The following is a 20,376-nucleotide window of genomic DNA, read 5'->3' as shown; positions in this document are numbered from 1 at the left end:
ATAACAACAATTCAGTTTCACAATACGTGTGTGCATACCTTGAAAGACTTCTCAAGTATAAGACCACTGTCATCAAATGTAAACAAAAACCTACATTGTAAACAACGGTGCCCCACAAGCTACGGAAATGATTTTAGTAAAATGCTAATAAAATGTGTTAAAAAAATGAACATTCTCCTCGCCAGTTAGTACGCTAGGTCAGCCGTTTGACACATTTATGAACTACAATCCATACACAAGCGGAGGGCACAAAACAACACTTGTAGCTCACTATGAATTACTCAACCTGGCTCAATGACAGCTTCAGGCTATGAAAACTGGATAAGCATTGAAGCATGCTATCCACCAGTAGAACCCCAAATATCAAATGGGCCCGCTCTGGAGGTAAAAGGCCCACCAGACAATCTAACAATATCAGTTTCCTCACAAAATAAATTAAGCTTTTAAAGCTTAAAAGGAAAAAATGCACAATTTAAAACATGTTTTTCCCAAATCCAACTTTAGTGTCTCATCTCTAAACTACCCCATTCTGCCCTGGTGCTAGCAAACTATGATACCCAGATGACTCCAAGCTGGCAGGGGCAACCATCCACGCGTTCTCCTTAAACAATCCAATGAATTTTGGGAGTTTTAGTCATAAGTCACCTTTATTTAGGTTCTCTGGCTTCAATTAAGTCCTAGATTCTAACAGTTTGTAGTGGGAACAACTGAACTGAAATACAGAGTCCCAGGTGATTTAGAGTTATCTGGCAGTCTTATTGCGTGCAGTATTCAAACTAGATACTCAAAACAAAAAAAATATGTGATAAAAAAGCAAAGAGACAAAAATACCATCTCAGCATCAAAAAAACAAAGAAGATGCTTTCATGCTGCGCCATACCTGTTCATCCATATCAGCTTCGCCATCACTGGCCTTATGCTCGATTAAAGAAATTGCATCCAGGTGCAGAATCTTTTGGCACAGACTATCCATGAGGTGCTGGTTGAACTGGAAACTATTAGACAGAAGCAAAGACAACAATGTGTGGATTCGTAAAATGGCTCTTTACCCAGTTTTTGCCATTATGCAAAGCAACTGCTACACATGCAGGAAATCTTTAAGGCCTTCACTGCAAATCGTGCTATCAAGACGACTTTATTCCCTCGACCAGGAGATTTTCTTTGGATTTGTCACAAATACTTGTCGTACTTTTGCCAAATATGACTATGCAAACTCTTCCCCAAAAATGCTTCTTGATACAAGTAGTCAGTTTATATATTGTTTTCAGCAACAGGCCATAACAAACAAGTGCACATTAAAATTTCCAAATGTTTAAAAAGAAGTAAAAATATAAACCAAAAGATAAATACACAATAGAAGTAGTGCGATACATGTAGGAGTAAATGTGGCAGGCTAAGTATTCTTAAAACCGGCTTGCTAGGTACAAATCTCACTGCACCACACATTAGATATTGCAATGTAAGTAGCTAGTGGGTATTACCAAAGAATATTACTACATACTGATGCCTGTAAAAGAGCCAAACTCAGTCATAATTCTACGTGGTTTAATGCAATGGCGTACTCTGGCAACGGGCAATGACTACTGAACATAGATTTGAAATTAAGTGCAACATCACAGCCTTCAGTGTCAAGACGTATGCTGGATGCGGTTTCCAGAAAAAAAAAAAAAAAGAATCAGTGGTCTCCCCGAACGTCTCAGAAAACAGATGAGACGCTCACCTTCCTGCGCTGAGTATGAAATCCCTGAAGAACTCCTGGCATCCTGGAAAGGAAGGGGGAGGGCAGGGTCCCCCAATGTTCTGCGGGGCCACAAACCGTTCCTGCAGCCTCTTCAGACGGACTAAGTTATCCGAGCCCAACATGTTCAGGACATCCTGGTCTGGGGCATCACCACTTCCGCTTCCTCCACCAGTGATCGAGCCTTTACACATCTATGAATTTAAAATCAAGTTTCTATGTTAAGCATGGTTTTAAAAGAAGAAACAGAGCTAGAAAGAAGGAGGGAGAGAGCGTGTGTGCGTGTACACAAGTGGTTAGACTAACTTCACAATACGTATTTTAACATACAATTCAACGTATTGTAATTGATTGTTTTAAACACAAACTATAAATAAATGCTTTACACAACAACAACAAAGTACTGTGGCCTGCAAAGACCATTTCTACTAGATTTAAACAAAAAGGCAAAACACCATATGTACCACTGGAAAATCAGAATAAACATTTTCTGCTTTAATTCTCAATCACTTAGAATGGACAGGCCTACTGAAATCATTGATAACCATTATCTGAAAAGGAGTAGTAAAAAATTGAAACTGTGCTCCCAATTGCAAAATCAACACAACATACAGGTAAGGGCAAATGGAAGATCAGAGAAAGAAATATTTTTTAAAAGGATTAGCAGAATCACTTGACGAATGAAGAGGGTTGTATCCTAAGAAAATATTTGCTCCTAGATTTAGATCAGATAGGCTTTAAATTTAAGTGAGTCACTGGAAGGAGAAATGGGATAAGATCTATAGCATTAAGAATGTGCCCTGGTAAAGGCATACCATTTCTTAACAAAAGACATTGAAAAGAATTATTTTTTAGCTCAGCAACACGCCCACGGGCAGCTTCAGAATTCGCGCCCCACTACAAAAAGACATGACGAAAAATAAATAGGCAAACAGGTAAAGCACTGAGGAAAAATGGTAGTTTGTTAGGTATGTAAGTGGGACTTCTCATGTTCTTGTGTCAATTTAAAAAGAGACTGAGCTTCTGCTCTTTACTGAAAAGGCAAAAAATGAATTGAATGATTATGGAGTACAGACCAGAAGCAGCATTGTTCTTTTTCTTTAAAGCAGGTTTTCTGTACATTGGGATTTTTCATACTAAGGGAGGATTTGAAAAGAGGGCAGCCTGTAATCAGTGGCACTGCTCATTCATGCGTCAGAGCGAGATTTCATGGCAAGGGGACTCTCCAGATCGCACTGTTCTCGCACATGGATGGATTCAAGGTGCCACCATAAGCATCCACATTCCTCGACTGGATCACACAAATACTACATGTTTCCTCCCTTTATTTCAAGAATAAAAAGCCCCCTTCTTACAAAGCTCTTCCTTCTTAGAAACATTGCTGCACTTCTATTCCTTCAACTCACTAACCACATACCTACACCCTATAATTCAACAGGATCGTCGGTACACTCATTTTTCTTTCAACGCGACACAATTTACTATACACACACACACACCCTTCCCCATCCTTCCACACAGCTTTATACCCGATTTTTCTGAGGCTGTCTCTTTGACATGCACATCAGTAATGTGCCTTTGATCTGCTTATCTCCTCGACAAGCACAGAGCTGACATACTTCTGATTTATTCACAAGGTTATCTCGGCAACACACATATCCCTTGTAGGCCTATGATTTGTTTGAGGATGTCCCCTGTCAGTGACACAGCTGCACTTCTTCAAATTCACCTTGGGCACTGATTTACCTGTCCAAACACACAAAAAGCAGAACAATTAACATAGCATACAAGATTACTCCAACCAACTGCACTTAACACCCACTAGAGGCACTTCTGGTGGTTTACAAAACACTGTTCAACAGCCTTGCCAGCCAAATAAAATCACAGACAAATTGTGTAAGATGCATTACAATTTACTTAATACACAACATATAGTGTACACTGCAAAGCACTGCATACAACAGTGAACAGTTAAACTCTGCCAGAGAAACTGAATTTCCATCAGAATAAAGTTTCTGCTCAAAATAAAACAGCAGCCAACAGAATCCAAAAGTGAATTTTCATAAAAGGACTTCTCCTAAAGTAGAGGTTAGGAAGCCATACAGAAATTGAAGGAGGCAAATTAGATAGAGAAGTTATAAGTGGTTTGGGGAAACCACAACTCAGTACTAGGGGCCTTGCTTCCGAGGGATGTAGGGGGGGGTTTGGGGTGTTACACCCCCTAATAAACGTATTTTCAGGCAAAAAGTTGGGTACAGGATGATATCAGTCGGGTATAGTGAGGCGTCTTTCCGATTTTTACATACACAGACAACACACACACAAACACTCTCCCTCTCTCTGTTTTGAAAGACTTTAAAATATTATAATAATACTAAATATTGTGTTTTCTCTTACTGAGTACCCTTACCAAACCGTAGCCCCTTAAGTCGCTCTCATGCGCCCTGCTTGTCATATAATATATTTTAATGCTTTATGGCAGACTGATTGTTGGAAAATCTGAATCCCTCCCACTCTAAAATCTTACTGATAAGGCTATGCCCCTGTACAGTACATTAGTGTCTGTAACCTAGTCATCTATTCGCTTGAGTCTGCACTGGTCCCAGGGAGGCTGGCAGAACTCCACTACCATTAAGGGCTATCAGACTTTCTTGCCCAAAAGAGAGGTAAAGTAACTCATCTCACGGGGGCGGAAGCTCTGTATGTCAATCTTTCACATGGCTTTCTCTTCTCTAGCACTGGTTGCTTCATAGGGTCATAGTTTTTGAATGAATGGTTGTAGTGCAATGTAAAATAGTAAATGCAGGAGAAAGAAAGTTCCTGAGCACAGCCTTAGTGACTTTGGTCTTTACCATGGACTGGATATCCAAGCAAGTTTACTGTGTTAACATGCGTCACGCCTGCCTCATGGTCATGCTGCTGATGCCCATGTGTGGGAGTCCATCACTGCACTGGTAATCTACCCAACTGGAATACAACAAAGCATCTTTGCTGTGATACATGTGGATCCCTATATAAAAAGGGTCAATACTGGAGACTTAACTGAGCTTGAGTCCCATTGGATATGTTGAATGAGTGCCACCTCAGTGTTGCGTGATGGTTTATGCTATTTCTTCACTGAGATATCAATCCAACAAGCAAGAGGGATCATGGGTGTATGTCACTATTCAGACTACCACTACACTATGCTACGACTACACTGACCAGTTTACTAGATAATGTAATTCGCCAGTGCATTAATACTACTATATGGACAGCATAGCTTGAGCGACCGTAGACCTAAACCCCAACAATGTACCTTGCCTTAATCATTACTCCAAGTCTAACACTTACTCACCTTAACCTTATGTGTCAGCCTATGCCCAAACCTAACTTTAGACCTACACTTAAACTAAGAATAAACTTAAAATAGCATTAAATATTAACCTAGCTCTAAATCGATCTCTCAACCTTACCATTAACCTAACCCTGCACTTTACAGCAACACGGAGCCCAATTCAAAACCTGAGCCTACCCGTTAAGTTTAGTTTAGTTTAGTTTAGTTTAGTTTTTAAGATTTATAAAGCGCATGGCGACCCGAAGGCATCCCAGCGCTAAAAGCAGCAACGCACAAATAGGAGGGGGATCAATGCTAATTACAGAATAAAAAAGTTTTGAGCTTTTTCCTAAAGAGGTCCTCGGAGGGTTCATAACGGAGCTCCAAAGGAAGGGTATTCCAAAGGTGGGAGGCCTTACTGGAAAAAGAATTGTTGCCCCAGGCTCTCTTAGATCTAGAAATGTGTGCATACCTAAGAGAGGAGGAACGTAAGTTCCTAGAAGGAGTATGCAGGGAGATCCGTTTCCTTAGAGAGATGGGACCTTTACCATGTAGGGCCCTATGGACAATGCAGAGAGATTTAAAATGGATCCGTTCTTTGATGGGGAGCCAGTGGAGGGTGGAGATAGCCAATTTGGCGGAAGAATATTTTGAGGAGTGAGTAAGAAGCCTGGCAGCTGTATTTTGCACTCTTTGCAGCTTCTTTATAACATAAAAAGGGGAGCTAAGGAACAAGGAGTTTCCGTAATCCAGACGGGAAAGAATTAAGGCTTGGATGAGAATTCTTCTGGCTGTAGGAGGAAGAAGAGAGAGAATCTTTCTGAACATGCGCATAAGACCAAAGCAGGTAGAAGAAACTTTACTGGCTTGAGAGTCCATAGTAAGCCTGGGGTCAAGCATCACACCTAGAGTTTTAACCTGAGATTTGGGGGGAGGAAGAGTACTGAAGGCATCTGAGAGCGAGGGAAGGGGAAGAGGGGGGGGACCGTTGCCCAAAACCAGGACTTCCGATTTTCCATCGTTAAATTTGAGTTTGGACTTGGTCATCCATTTGCCGATGTCACTCATACAGCGGGAGAGATTGGTCACAGGCGAGTCTCCAGAGCTGGAGAGGGATACCACTAACTGGGTGTCATCTGCATAGGTGACCAAGGACAGATTATGAGGGGCAACTACTCTAGCTAAAGGTGACAAGTAAACGTTAAAGAGAGTGGGGCTAAGGGACGAGCCCTGGGGGACTCCACATGCCAAGGGGAAAAGGCCAGAAAAGAAGGTCCGGTCCAAGACTTGGAAAGATCTGTCTCTAAGGAAGGAGGAAAACCAAGAGAGGGCGGAACCTCCGACTCCTACATCTGATAGTCTCCGACAGAGAAGATCATGGTCGACAGTGTTGAAAGCTGCACTTAGGTCAAGCAGGATGATGGCTACGTGAGACCCTAGGTCTAAGAGCTGGCAGGCCGTCTCAGTTACTGAAAGGAGAGCTGACTCAGTACTGTGCAAGACTCTGAAGCCCATTTGGGTGGGATGAAGAAGTTCATTGCTTTCGAGATAGTTGGTTAGTTCAGTGTTGACATGTTTCTCAAGGATTTTTGCGGAGATAGGGAGGAGGGCAATAGGTCTGAAATTTTCCAATGAAGTGGGGTCAAGTTTGGGTTTCTTCAGAAGGGGCTTAACACAGCATGTTTAAATGACTGGGGAAGGGAGCCCGAGGATAAGGAGCTGTTAAGAATTTTAGTGAGAGGAGGAGCAATGGTGCCTGCTACCTGCAAGAGAGCAGAGGGAGGGGCGGGGTCCAGAGGGGAGCCGGATTTAATTTTGGACAGGAAATTAATGGTCACCTCCTCGGTGAGAGGGGGAAGGAGGTTAGAGAGGCTCCTACAGGAAGGGAGTCAGTGTCATTACAAATAGAGGGATCATTCATATAGACGGGAAACCCAGAGTATATACTGATGACTTTGTCCTGAAAAAAAGATGCCAGTCGATCACTGTGGGAGACGGAGGCTTCCGTCATGGGGGTAGAAATGGGAGGGGAGGTAAGGTCTCTAAAAATTTGAAAAATTTCTTTCTGAGGACATGAAGAACATTCTATTTTTTCACCATAAAAGGTAGACTGGGCAGTTTTAATATTGTGGTGATAGGTTCTGACTGATTGCTTGTAGATCTCTCTGTTAGAGAGACTGTAGTTTTTACGCCACAGTCTCTCAAGTTTTTTACAGTTCTTTTTGAGTTCAAGCAGGTAAGGGGAGAACCAGGGTTTAGATTTGTGGGGTGAGGGAACCACTCTGGTTCTAATGGGTAGAACAACATCCAAGGAGGATGAGATCCATTTATCAAAAGAGTCTGCAGTTTCTGGGGCAGATGAGTGACCGGTTTTGCCATAGGTCAAGAGGGCCTTACGCCATTCTTCCGGGTCCAGTTTTGACCAAATGCGTCCAGATGTGGTGGTGCTGGGGAGGTGCCCTTGGGTGGCATCATACGGGAAAGTGAAAGAGAGAAGGGAGTGATCGGTCCAGAGTAATGGCAGGGGAGGGGCCGTCAGCAAGTTGGCAATATTGCTGAATATAAGATCCAACGTGTGACCCTTCTGGTGGGTAGGGCAAGATACATGCTGAATTAGTTGGAGTGCTGCGAGAGAGGTTGCCAGTAATTTAGCCGAAGGGCAGTCGGAGTTGTCGAGATGAATATTAAAATCTCCTAAAATAGTTAAATTGGAGAGATTGCAGATATGACTGGCTGCAACCTCCGGAAGAGAATCCAGGAAACGTAGCACAGGTCCAGGTGGTCGATAGAGCAGAATTCCTGAAAAGGTGAAAGTGGGGGACAAACATAGTGAGAACATTAGGCTCTCACAATCAGGAATATCTAAGGGTAAGGTGGTGCATTTAATAGTAGTTTTATGAATGATAGCTATTCCACCACCTCTGGTGGAGGGCCTATCTAGATGAATCATGGAATAAATGGAAGGCAGAGAGTTACAGATGTGTACTGTAGAATCTTCATCGAGCCAGGTTTCAGTAAGAAACAGTACATCAGGCAAAAGATCTTCAAGGAGATTACAGATGTGTAGAGAGTGAGCGGGGAGGGATCGGCAGTTAAGCAGCATCATTCTTGCTGGGTGGGGAGAAAGAATTTCAGAGGACGTAGAGGGCAGGGCGGTCCAACCACAGCGTGGGCAGGAAAGGAGGAAGGGGGAATGAAAGTCGCTTGAATGGGTGAGACAGTGAATAGAGGTCCTACAAGCCAATAGCTGCGAAGAAGAGTAGACTAACCTCACTGGGGAAAAAAGAACAGCATCTCTGGGCTCAGAATGCTCAGGACACTCCAGGGCGCGGACGGGCGTAGACGGGCTTGCCTTTGGCGTGCCAGTGGCGTGCCCGCTGCGCGCATCCGCTGCGCGGCCGGCTCCCCTCTGTCATTAAATACTGACGAGAGGCAGCCTGAGCCGGCTTAGGGGAGAGAAAAAGACTATACCGTCAACCTAACAAAATGGCGGTATAGAAATGTCCCAGACAGGAAGAGGGGTAAAAGAAAGCTGAGCACCCGGTAGCCACTAACCACGGGCTCCGGTGCTCAAACACGGCGTGAATAAAGAAACAGAAGTCAAAGGTAAGTTTAAAAGGCCCAGAGTGAAAGACCCATGAATAAAAAGTAATTATTTAAAAATCGTAATTTTTAAAAAAGCAGTCAAATTCAACAAACAGTAATTATCACAATCATCAATGTTAAAAAATGGGAGCCTACTCGTGTGTCACTCACTGCGCGGCCGGCTCCCCTCTGTCATTAAATACTGACGAGAGGCAGCCTGAGCTGGCTTAGGGGAGAGAAAAAGACTATACCGTCAACATAACAAAATGGTGGTATAGAAATGTCCCAGACAGGAAGAGGGGTAAAAGAAAGCTGAGCACCCGGTAGCCACTAACCACGGGCTCCGGTGCTCAAACACGGCGTGAATAAAGAAACAGAAGTCAAAGGTAAGTTTAAAAGGCCCAGAGTGAAAGACCCATGAATAAAAAGTAATTATTAAAAAATCGTAATTTTTAAAAAAGCAGTCAAATTCAACAAACAGTAATTATCACAATCATCAATGTTAAAAAATGGGAGCCTACTCGTGTGTCACTCGCTGCGCGGCCGGCTCCCCTCTGTCATTAAATACTGACGTGAGGCCTACCCATCACTAAGCCTAAGCTGATCAGTCTCAACGTATTACTGATCACGTAGTAAGTGTAAGTAGTGGTATTCTACCTAATGGTAGTCTTCAATTTGATCACATAGGGGGTCATTACGATCTCGGCGGTCTTTTCACAAGACTGCCGAAGTACTGCTGTGCTGAAGACCGCCAGTGGTGGCGGTCTTCCGCGCCGCGTATTATGACCGCTGGCAGCCCGCAGTCCTTTTTAGTACGGAAAGACGCCAGCAACCATACTGGCGGACGGCAGGAAAGTGGAGGTTGCTCAACTTCCACCGCCACGTCAACAGAACACCGCCCACTGAATCACGTCCCATGATTCGGTGTGGCGGTGTTCTGGTGACGGTGTTCTGATGGCGGAGCTGCCCCCATGGATCCCATCCCCCCCCAGAGGATCAATGGACAAGGTAAGTTGATCGTCCGTTAGGGAAGGGGGGTGGGGGGCGTTGTGTTTTGTGTGCGTGCATGGGGGTGTGCGTGTGGGAGTGTAGAGGGGGCGAGTGAGTGTGTGTATGCGTGCAGGGGGGTGTTGTGTGTATTGGAAATGTGTGCGGGTCCGACGGTGTGCATGTCTGTCTGTATGTGTGCGGGTATGTGTTGTCGGGGTGTATGTGTGCGTGTAGGGGTGTGTATATGTGCATGTTGGGGGTGTGTGCGTGTAGGGGTGTGTATATGTGCATGTTCGGGGTCGGGGTGGGGAGGGGGGTTGTGGCACCTTTGTGGTGTTGCAGGGGGGTGGGGGGAGGATTCGTGGGGGGTAGCGGGGTGGGGGAGACCCCTATCAGTGCTAGGGAAGGAATTCCCTGGCACTGATAGTGCCTACCGCCATGGATCTCATGTCGGTTCCCAACCACCCGAGATCCATGGCAGTATACAGGGTCCTGATACCGTCAGCGGTCTAGTGACGACCGCCGGGCTGGAGACCGCAATCTCCAGCCCAGCGGTCTTCACCGCCATGGCGGTCGGAATGGTAAAGTGGCGGATAACCGCAGCGGTCATAATTCCATTTTTTTTTTCCGCCGGCCTGTTTGCGGTCTTACCGCTGCTTTACCATCGACCGCCAGGGTCGTAATGACCCCCATAGTGATGTCGCAAATTCGGAACAAGTTTGCTCCTGGAAAGTGAATAAAAAATAAAACCACCTTCGACTGCTATAGCTATGGAAAGAAATTGCTGCCTTGTCTTTCAGCAATAAACAAAAGAAAGAGAGAGCAATTTGCTGCCAGGATTGTTCCTCCACAAAGTTAAAGCTGGAGATCAATTGGTGAATGTGAAGCTAAGAGCAACCATGTGGGCAGACCAGAGAAGCCAGGTGGTCACATATGATCATGTAAATCTGTATTTAGATACAATATGGGGATACTGATGTTATCTGATCAGCTTTTACAATGCACAGGCGGAAATCTTGAACATTCAGTACTATGGAATCCTAAACATAAAACAACCATGACAAACTAGACAGAGGTTATACTCATAATGAAGGAAATAAGAGCATGCTGAAGTTCTAGTATTGCAGGACATGGCAAAAAGGGAGCACTTAAATGAAGAATGCACAAAAATTAGCAGCATCTCTGGAGACAAGCAAAGCGAAATGCAATCCGTAGGAGGTTTGCACAAGAGTCGATTGCAAGGGCCTAGCAGGCTGATCTGATCTCCCTAAGTGGCAGTGACGACCCTTGTAATGATCAGAATGTTTCCATAATAGGAGAGGTGAGGTCCTGTTGCCACGTAAAAAAGAATTTCAGCATGTACAATATGAAGTTAACTCACTTGTATTTAACGTGAAAGAAATATATATTAAAAGTATGATGACAACTACCGAGTTTCTATGCAAGAGTTTAGAATCCCAGCAGACTGACTCTGCCTTTCATCCACCCTATGCGGGTGAAAAGGAGCACTATTAAAATGTGTAGGACTGCCTAACATTTTGGAGACAATTCAGTCAATATCAACAAATGAATCCTAGTTTGTAGGCTTGTCGTTATTGTAGATGACAAGTGTATATAGAGGGTTACCTGGATAAGCTGTTTCTGGAACAGTCTGGCAAAGTGGCTATGGTTATAGGTCGCAGAAAGATTGGTCATCATTGCCCTTAAAGAGAGAGAATACAGTGGAAAACATTGAGTGTGCTTAAAAAATGCAGCTAAATAATTTGACATGAAATGCTCACACTTTGGAATGCAGTTTCAATTTTAATCAAGCTCGAGGATGTGCTCCTCTTGTCATCAGAATCTTAAAAATAAACATATCCCACGCCTGTGACACAGCAGGCCTCAGTGGTAAAATAGAGATCCTTACCTAATTCTGAGGCCCAAACCAGTTTCAAAGTTCCAGCCTGGCTGCTCATGGTTGTCCTCCCAGTCGCGCAGCAGTTCATAGAAGACATCCCTGTACAAGAAAGCAGAAAAAGTGGGCAATGCTTAACCTGAGGACAGTAACCGTAACGTCAGAAGGGCTTGGATGAAGTTGGCCGCATTCTGTAAGTAACAAACCTAACCAACCATCATTGCTGAACAGAAGGTTACTAAACCAGCATATCACTGCTAACCATCTCCTTCTTGGCACAAGATCGTCATTTTCCACAAATCATTTTGTTTCCTTTTGTAGCTTTACACAGATGCAGTACCCCCATCAGCTTGAAAATAACAAATCACATTCTAGAATTTGTAATGTAGTTACACTCAAATAGCATCCAAAAGCTTTCTAGTTGTGGTAGTTGAGGTTTGTGGACTGGGTCAAATTTATCACTGAACCAATCACTTTGCAGGGAGCGAGTAGTAGTTAGTCAAAGGCTTCACAGACCTTTTAAGCTGCGGGCAGAAATGGAAGGATTGGCTACGGGGGGTTTAAGTGGGAGCGTGTCTCAAAGTAAATGTAATCCTCTGCAGGTTATTTTTTTAACTGGTGAACCTGATGGCTACATTAGCTCGAAGGACTCATGATGTGTTCTATCTACAGACAAGGCTCTTAAGGTATGCAGCGATGATTGTGTGGGCTGTCGCATATGTGTACAGCCCTGTGTTTTCAGCTATTGCCTTGTACTGGATCTGTTTCCTTTTGGGGTAGTTCAGGATGTTCAGGACAACTTTTGTTTTCTTAAACCACAAATTTGTTTAAGCATTGGTTTATCTTACTGCACAGGGAGATCCAGTGAAAGGGATCTTCACATTGAGATCTGACTCTGGCTCCCAGAGCAGAATCCTGGAATAGAAGCGCCTATTAACAAGTCAAAGGCACACTCATTTGTCAATAATTTTGAATGTGTGCGTTTATTCTCACACCATTAACATGTGATGACTGGAATATGTCATGGGCCCTAGAAAACTAGTGCTTCCTATAGGTAACTAATAAATTCACTCAATCGTGATGGCGGTTATGAGAGACGTACACTGGAAAGGAATCCTTCAGCAATGTTAAAGTAATTGATTCAATGCACTATGTCCTGCACATGAGTATCTACCAAAATTAACTCACCAAAAATGAATTACAAAGATTTTACACCTGTCTTAGGGTGGGGAAAAGAGTGGACATGCACAGGTAAAAAGATTGGACATGCACAGGTACAAAGATTGGACATGCACAGGTACAAAGATTGGACATGTAAATAAATCAGTAGTACAGCTAAAGCTACTTGACGTTTAAGGTCTGGTAAGAAATGGGAGAGGGGTGTTGGAGGCTTTCCCGTGTAATGAAGGGACAAAAAAGCAGGGCGGTTATTCCACCCTCTCAGGTGTAAATTATTACACTACGCTAATAGTTAATTAAAAATTACATGAAACAATGCCGGTTTCAACACATTTCTAAGGTAAGATCTTTCAATAAAAAGATAACGCAATAGAAAAAAACGCAATGCCTATTATTTTGCATTACAAATGTTTTGGTCAGAGATTTGCAGTAAAACAACAATAATGTATGAGCCTACAGATTTGTGTAGATTTCAGAGTTAAGAAATTCCTGTCTCTACTGGCTTGCTCACCTCAGACTCTTTTGCCAGCTCTTGCACAAAACATAAGAGGACAGAGTAATCATATAAGTTGAATCCTTCAGTGTCTGCTCTTGAACAAAATTAACATTGGTTACATACTTTGACAGAAGGCTCATGCCTAGATCATGGCAGGAAACCATTCTGGGTGTTACCTTTGCTTCTTAAAGATGTGAAATGCCCGGTCACTCGGGAAGTTAGAGCGGTTATCGGTTTCAGGCTGAAAAGAAACCGACTGTATGTAGGAAGGCATCAGAAGAGAAACCTACAAAGAAATATCAGCATTGTTACTAAAGTGCCCTTTGAGGGGGGTTCGGGTCTGTTAGGAAAAACAGCATAAAATGTTGTACAATGTAGCAGAAAATGGCCATAAAAACTTAACTGGGCATAGTCGAAGCAGAACACATTTCGCTAAACGAACATAATTTGATCTGTTAATGGTGTGTTTACTAGACATAATGAAAATAGGCATTGATGTGCTATTTGGGCCTTACGGAAACCCGCCACAGTATGCTAACAAAATATAATGGAAAATAAGACAGAATGTGCTAAATGGGCAGAATGGAAATTATCCATGATGTGTAAAGAAAGCATGTCAGAAAGTGACACCAATGTGATACGAGGGAGTAATAAAAAAAGATGCTTGGTGTTCTAATTAAACAAAAGGTAACTGGCCGTGAATACCACCTGTGCATATTGGAACCTAGGCAAAACTGGCATAATGGGAAAGGTCAAGAACATGCCTATTGGCATAACAGAAACTGTGTTGAAAAGAAACTGTCCATTACATGAGCACTGGGAATAAAAGAACCCACTAAGCAACAGAGTGAGAAGAGAAAGAAAAGCCTGTCCGTCTTATCTTAGTTTATATGTCCAACAAAAAGGTTGAGCGTGCTACCATGCCATTCAACTGTCACTCATGCCAATTATTTACTGTCTCAGGAAAAAGCATTAGTTTTTTTTTTATTCCCTAAAAGAACCCTCACCCACCAACCTACTTGGTGCCATGCTTCATCACTGAGTTCCCGCGTAAGATGCTGAGTGCATCTTAGCTGTGCTGCGACGCCTGATTACAGTGGATCTGATTTTTTTTCTTTGTGAGGAGGTGAATATGTGAGTGAAATTTTTAAAACTACCTCCAGGCTGTCCGGCTCTGAAGGGTAAAATTTAACAATGGACTCCTCGGGTAGGGTTAAAAACGGTGGTGGGTGAGAAGTCAGTGGTCTCTCACATCCTAGTGTTTGGTCGACATGTTTCAGCCAATAGTGCATGCTGGTTAAGACACAGTGGCTTTCTTCAGGACCTAGGTGTTGGGGCTAAAAAGTCCTAAACTGGTGGACTTCTTTCATCTTCTCATCCTGTCTATAGCACAAAATTCACTTTTATTTAGATACGCCTGGCTATCTAATGCAGTGCCTGCTATATACGCAAAGTTTGTCAGACTGTCTGGTAAAACATATTACACCACATCCAACGAACCTCGCAGGCTTCCTACTAAAATGCGGACATTCTTCCAAATCCAGTATTACACAAGAAAGGAAGCTTACTTTGTCATTAAGAAATCGTCTCACCATACCTGTGCAAATCTGTTAATCCTGTCATTTAAAGAGTAAAGGAAAAGCAGACCGGCTTTTTCCGTGGTACTTCAGAGTAACACTGGCATTACTCATTTATTCAATTCCCAATCATTTTATCTTCAGGAAAGCCCTTAAGATACTAGTTATATCTGTGCTACGCTCTGTTTAAGTGTTTTGTTGTCAAAAGTGTAAAGAGCCCTCAGAGTGACAATATGCTTAAGAAATCCTACATCATCTCACTTTGCATGCACACCACAAGATCTGCATTCAATCTCTGGAGTGCAGGTTTATATTGAAGTTATGTTGAGAAGTCAGTGAATGCAAGATAAGCTAGCCAGTTTCAAGAGGTTGATAAAATGCGTAGCACTTAAAAAAACGATTGGCACATACAAACAATGCTGCTACTATCTTCATTCTGGATCTGGTTGCCAGATATCCAATCAAACAGACCAGAACAAAACTCACACAACTACCAGATACTAAGCCAACAGAAAAGTAAAGGAAGAAGAAAATGCAATGGAAGAAGCTCTACCAGTCCATTCTTTGTTCATGGTGTTGAAGCAAAATAAGTTTTTGAATCTGGGCAAGTAATAGCAATTATTAACAACAATATAGCTATTCTGACTGAACACAGTCTATTCTACATTCAGGGGGCTTCTCGTCCTAACCAGATGTACCTCTTAGCTATCTAAAATGGTCTAGAAATTTTGTAGCAGATGTATGCCGTTGGACAATTTTTTTTTTTTTTTTGCTTTTCACATTTTTAGACTCTTTTATGCAGCACACCACTCTCATTTCAGTTTAGGTTTCCGCAAAAGAAATGACTTGCACTAACTTTGTCTTACCTTAGCAGTGCTGCTTTCATAAGCCCCCATGAGTCGCTCATGCAGAACAGGAGAAAAAGACGAGATTCGTTCATTTTCCGCCATCAGCTTCAAGGTGCCTTTGTCTAATTGGGAAATGATTCTGAGAGGACAGACAAAGCAATAAGGCTAAAAGTTATTACATTTAACAAAGTGCTTTTCAAATACTGAGTAACTTTTCATGGTTAATTTTTTTAAAATAAAGATGTATCATGGAATTCAAATAAAAAGTTTCAATGCCAATAAGTGAATTGGATTTGTGTGCTACTGTGGTGCTTCAACATAAAAGTACTTTCACTTACGGGAATTGCCATTCCAGAACTCGCACCGAAAAATACACACAGTTATGCACACTTCGGAAATGCGGTTTTTCTACTGCATCTAAAAGCAAACACAGCAAACAGTATTAAAAGTAAAACATGCACCAAAAGGCCAGGCACTAAAAGACCCAATTGCTTCATAAGACCCTTACAGACCACCACCGATGGTCACCTCAGAGCACAGGCCATTAAAACAAGACAAGTTACTGACAGCAATGTCCCTCTATTCACATGGGTATTTGCAGCATTGAAAAGTATTACAGCTTCATCCATCAGACATGCTATTTTTTAAGTCTGGCTTGACAGCTCAACATGACTTAATGATACAAACGTTTTTTAAATACATGATGTCTGTGCTTTGGCTCCACCCAAAGAGTTCTTCTGTTCATGGCTCCACCCAAAGAGTTCTTCTGTTCATGCTATTGGCTGTTTGGTGTATCATTAGCCTCCTATGGAACACTTGCATTGCAGCGCATAAGATACTATCTTAAAGCTCAAATATACTGAGAATCATAAAACGTTTAATTCTCTATGTCATAGATACATCGATTGGAGAAATATCTTTTTTGTTTTCTCACCAAAGCAGACTTTTTTAAATGATTCATCCAGAACTAAAAATGCAAGCCAGACCTACTCGCTTAGCCACAGATTTTTTAGAAAGCAATTTCACATGGTTTGTGAATCTGGGTGTTCGCCATTATGTCTGCGCGGCTCAATCCTGCATCTCTGTGTGAAATCCAATGTGAATATGAAGACTAGAGGTAAACATCATATAGACATTCCACATCTCATTGGTGATTATTTCTACTAAGTGAGGTGACCAAGAACAAAAAGATTATCAAAATGAATCTTAACAGGGTTACCTTAGGCATCTTTGGAATCTTGTAAACTTGTGCTTATTCTTTACTCTGCATATGCATGACATAACTTGGTACTTAATCTGGTCATCATTCTGTGGTTCCCCAAAGATCTTTAGAAAGTAAAGGGGATGCTGCACTAGAGGATCGCTCTTCCATGTTCAAGCACAGGGGCGTTTAACGGGTGCTTGGTAGCTGCCTCCACTTTGAGGAACATGGTCTCAAAGACCGTGTGCCAGGACCAAGTGAAAAGATAACTTCAACAACAAGAATCATTATTGAGTTATTTCACTAACCATGGCTCAAGAGATATGAGGGAGGCAAATTCTATGTTAACAAGCAAAACATAAAAGAGCCGTACAGGACCACGATGGTTAATACATTAATTGCGATAGGATCAGATGAGCAAAGCAACACATCCTCTACTGACCTTTCCACCCTTTGTTGAACTCAAGGTCATGTTGTCCTTCATCGGAAGAGGACATCCCTTTTGATGTTAAGAGCTGAAGGACAAAGAAGAGCTCAAAGAAAATATTTGGTACCAGATTTTCTGCAAAAAAAGGAAAAAAAATAGAATCAAGCTAAGCAATTGAAAAATCACTTTTTCACAAAAAGAATCCCATACTTGTCATAAGCCATTTAAAAATGCAAACATTTTAAAACACCTAAATCAATTATCAAATATTGAAAGGTTTGCCACTGTATATATTGTATTGATAATGCCACAAACTGTACTGTGTGCAGCCATTCTTTTTTATTTTGAATATCTTTGGCTTTGTGGGACCAAACGTAATGAAACCTTCTGAAAAAGTGTGTCCACTTAAGTTTGATTCTGAAAAAGTGTGTGCAGCCTGGTCAGTAAAAGTGTCAGGCAATGGCTACAAGGTACACAAAAAGGTGCATTTTCAATTGAATATGTCATAAGGAATTATTTGTAAGTGAGAATGCAAGAAGAGCAGCTCGAGAATCATAGTTAGTACTGGTACAGGCCACATGTTCTGCCCAGCAGTTATGGAGTTCATACACTGGGTTATCCCCAAATGTGACACCTTTTACCAGACAATTCATGCCTGTTTAATACTGAAGTCAAGAACTACATGTTCAACGGCCATGTCCAGAGCCTGTAACCTAGTAGGCACAGTATTTAGTCATGCCGAGCAGGTACTGGAGAGATGTAATGGGGCCAGGAGGACATAGGTTCTGGCACTCGGGAAAATGGCTATGATGATGTGGCCCAAAGGCATTTGGGAAAGCAGGATAGATGGATGCAGTGCATGGACAAAGGCTACACCCAGAACCTACTGTGCACAGTCCAAGGCTGGGCACAGCTGGCTCCAGGGATGGTGGATTTGAAGTAAATTAAGAGGACAAAGGCCATGACCTTCATAATGAGGCTCAGTAAGGGTGAGAAAGCAGGGGTTAGAAATGTCAAATATATATTCAAGGGATGAAGACTGGAACGTGGATGAGGGGTATCCTATAGAGATGTAAACAAAGGTGTGGTGGAAAACAATTGTGTGCGGAGTTTCTGGATGGGGCGGAGCTCCCAAGTCTGACGGAAGAGCAGGGGCTCTGCCTGGAGGAGCCCCTTGGTATTGCTGAGATACAGGCCAGTATTCGGGAGCTGGCGTCCGGTAAGGCGCTGGGACCGGGTGGTCTGCCGGCTGACTTTTACAAAGCAATCAGCTTAATACTGGCACCCAAGTTGCTCAGTGTTTATGAGGAGGCAGAGCGGAGAGGCTGCCTGTCATTATCGCAGGGGGAGGCACTGCTTGTGTCCCTTCCCAAGCCCGGCAAAGATGCAGTAGAGATGGGGTCGTATCGGCCGCTAGCAGTGCTTAATACGGATTATAAAATTCTGGCCAAGACTCTAGCAATGTGGCTTGCGCCTATGACGCCGGGTCTGGTGCACCCGGATCAAAATGGATTTGTGCCGGCAAGGGACACGACACATAATATCAGGAGACTGTTTCGCATCATGCACTATGCCAGGCGGGACTGACTGCGAGCAGGCTGTCTTGTTGTTGACCTGGAGAAAGCCTTTAATTCCCTGCAGTGGCTGTACCTTTTCAGAGTACTGCGGCGGTTTGGTATCGGGCCTTATTTTCTTCGAATGGTTAAGTTACTATATACTAATCCTCAGGTTCGGGTCCGGCTGGGGGGCATTATATCAGAGCCCATCAAGGTGTGTAGAGGTACGCGGCAGGGTTGAGCCCCTCTCCCCATTGCTTTTTTCCCTAGCTATGGAGCCTCTGGCGGCGGTTTTGCAGGAGAGGGGCGCTGACTGGGGTATTGCCCTTGGGGGTGGTTTGCACGTGGTGTCACTGTATGCCGATGACCTTCTGCTGTATTTTCGGGTTGTGACCAGTATCCCCTCAGAGGTTGGGACCCTGTTGCAGCAATTTGCCTCGCTGTCAGGCTTAAAAGTCAACTGGTCCAAGTCATGCCACTTCCCCTTTGATCCTATGCTACCGGACCCGGAGCTTTGTCTTGCAGGGACTGTGGTTCCCTGGCAGCCTCATACATTTAGGTACCTAGGAATCCGTATTTACCATAGAGAGGAAGACCTCATGGACGGAAATCTAGCGAGGGCAGTGTCCTCGATCAAGTCCCAGATGGCTTTTTGGCAGACACTGCCGTTGTCAGTGGCAGGCAGGATAGCACTGCTTAAAATGATAGTTTTACCACGCCTGCTCTATTACTTCTCTAATCTTCCGTATTATATCCCTCCTAGTTTTTTTCGGAAACTGGAATCTACCTTGAGGGACTTCATCTGGAATGGGGGTCGATGCCTGGTTGCACTGAAAAAGTTGTATTTGCCATTGAAGAGCGGCGGCTTGGCTGTCCCTAACTTGGAGCACTACTACCTGGCCTCCCAGCTTCAGTGGGTGTTTTAGTGGCTGGCAGGCCTTCATCTCGCAGATACAGCGACTACAGAGTGCTCCTGGTCCCTTGTGCAGGTGTCACATTTATTTCACCCACTTATGCGTGGGGGGTCACCGGGGCAAATATTCCTCAAGGTGGCCTGTAGCTGTTATCGTAGGTCCTTGCGTCTTACTAAGGGGGTGGTTCCCTTTGCTCCGGCTCTGGCGTTACTGGGAACTCCTCGTGGCCCTTCGATTACGTCAGGTCCGGAGCTGCGTTCATGGCACAAAGCGGAGTTATACACGCTGGGTGATCTCTATGAGGATGGTGCTCTGATTCCGTTCCCTACATTGGCGCAGGAATCGGGGTTGCCGACAGGGCAGTTTTTATTGTACAATTCAGTGTTAAGGTCTTTGGCGTCCAGGTGGGGTGACATGTTGGTAGACCCCCCCACACATTTGCTGGTGCAGTACATACAGGTGATGGGACAGGGAAGGCATCTAATCAGGTGGTTCACTGATGCGTTGCACACGCACACAGCTTTAGGATGTGATGCCCTGGCGTGGCCTGGGACCGAGATGCTTTTGCCTCATTCATGGACACGCAGTGGAGGATAGCCCTTTCTGGACATGTTAATGTCCCTCGGAATTCTAGGTTTCACCTGATCCAGTT

General features: G+C 43.5%; 1 protein-coding gene across 1 annotated transcript in view; it reads right to left on the bottom strand.

Annotated features, from left to right (window-relative positions):
• The window catches only part of CDAN1 (codanin 1), a 219,765-nt gene that overhangs the window by 119,686 nt on the left and 79,703 nt on the right, over nucleotides 1-20,376 (bottom strand). The window contains exons 5-12 of the mRNA XM_069208913.1: nucleotides 17,270-17,389; nucleotides 15,965-16,043; nucleotides 15,645-15,765; nucleotides 13,378-13,487; nucleotides 11,539-11,628; nucleotides 11,256-11,331; nucleotides 1,721-1,932; nucleotides 881-995 (exon numbers count right to left, since the gene is read on the bottom strand). Coding sequence (XP_069065014.1) covers nucleotides 881-995; nucleotides 1,721-1,932; nucleotides 11,256-11,331; nucleotides 11,539-11,628; nucleotides 13,378-13,487; nucleotides 15,645-15,765; nucleotides 15,965-16,043; nucleotides 17,270-17,389 — 923 coding nt within the window. The remainder of the gene's footprint in view (nucleotides 1-880; nucleotides 996-1,720; nucleotides 1,933-11,255; nucleotides 11,332-11,538; nucleotides 11,629-13,377; nucleotides 13,488-15,644; nucleotides 15,766-15,964; nucleotides 16,044-17,269; nucleotides 17,390-20,376) is intronic.

This window comes from Pleurodeles waltl, chromosome 9 (assembly GCF_031143425.1).
Source record: "Pleurodeles waltl isolate 20211129_DDA chromosome 9, aPleWal1.hap1.20221129, whole genome shotgun sequence".
Lineage (NCBI taxonomy): Eukaryota > Metazoa > Chordata > Amphibia > Caudata > Salamandridae > Pleurodeles > Pleurodeles waltl.
Note: the sequence above shows the minus strand (reverse complement) of the source record. Positions and strands in the feature narration are given on the sequence as shown.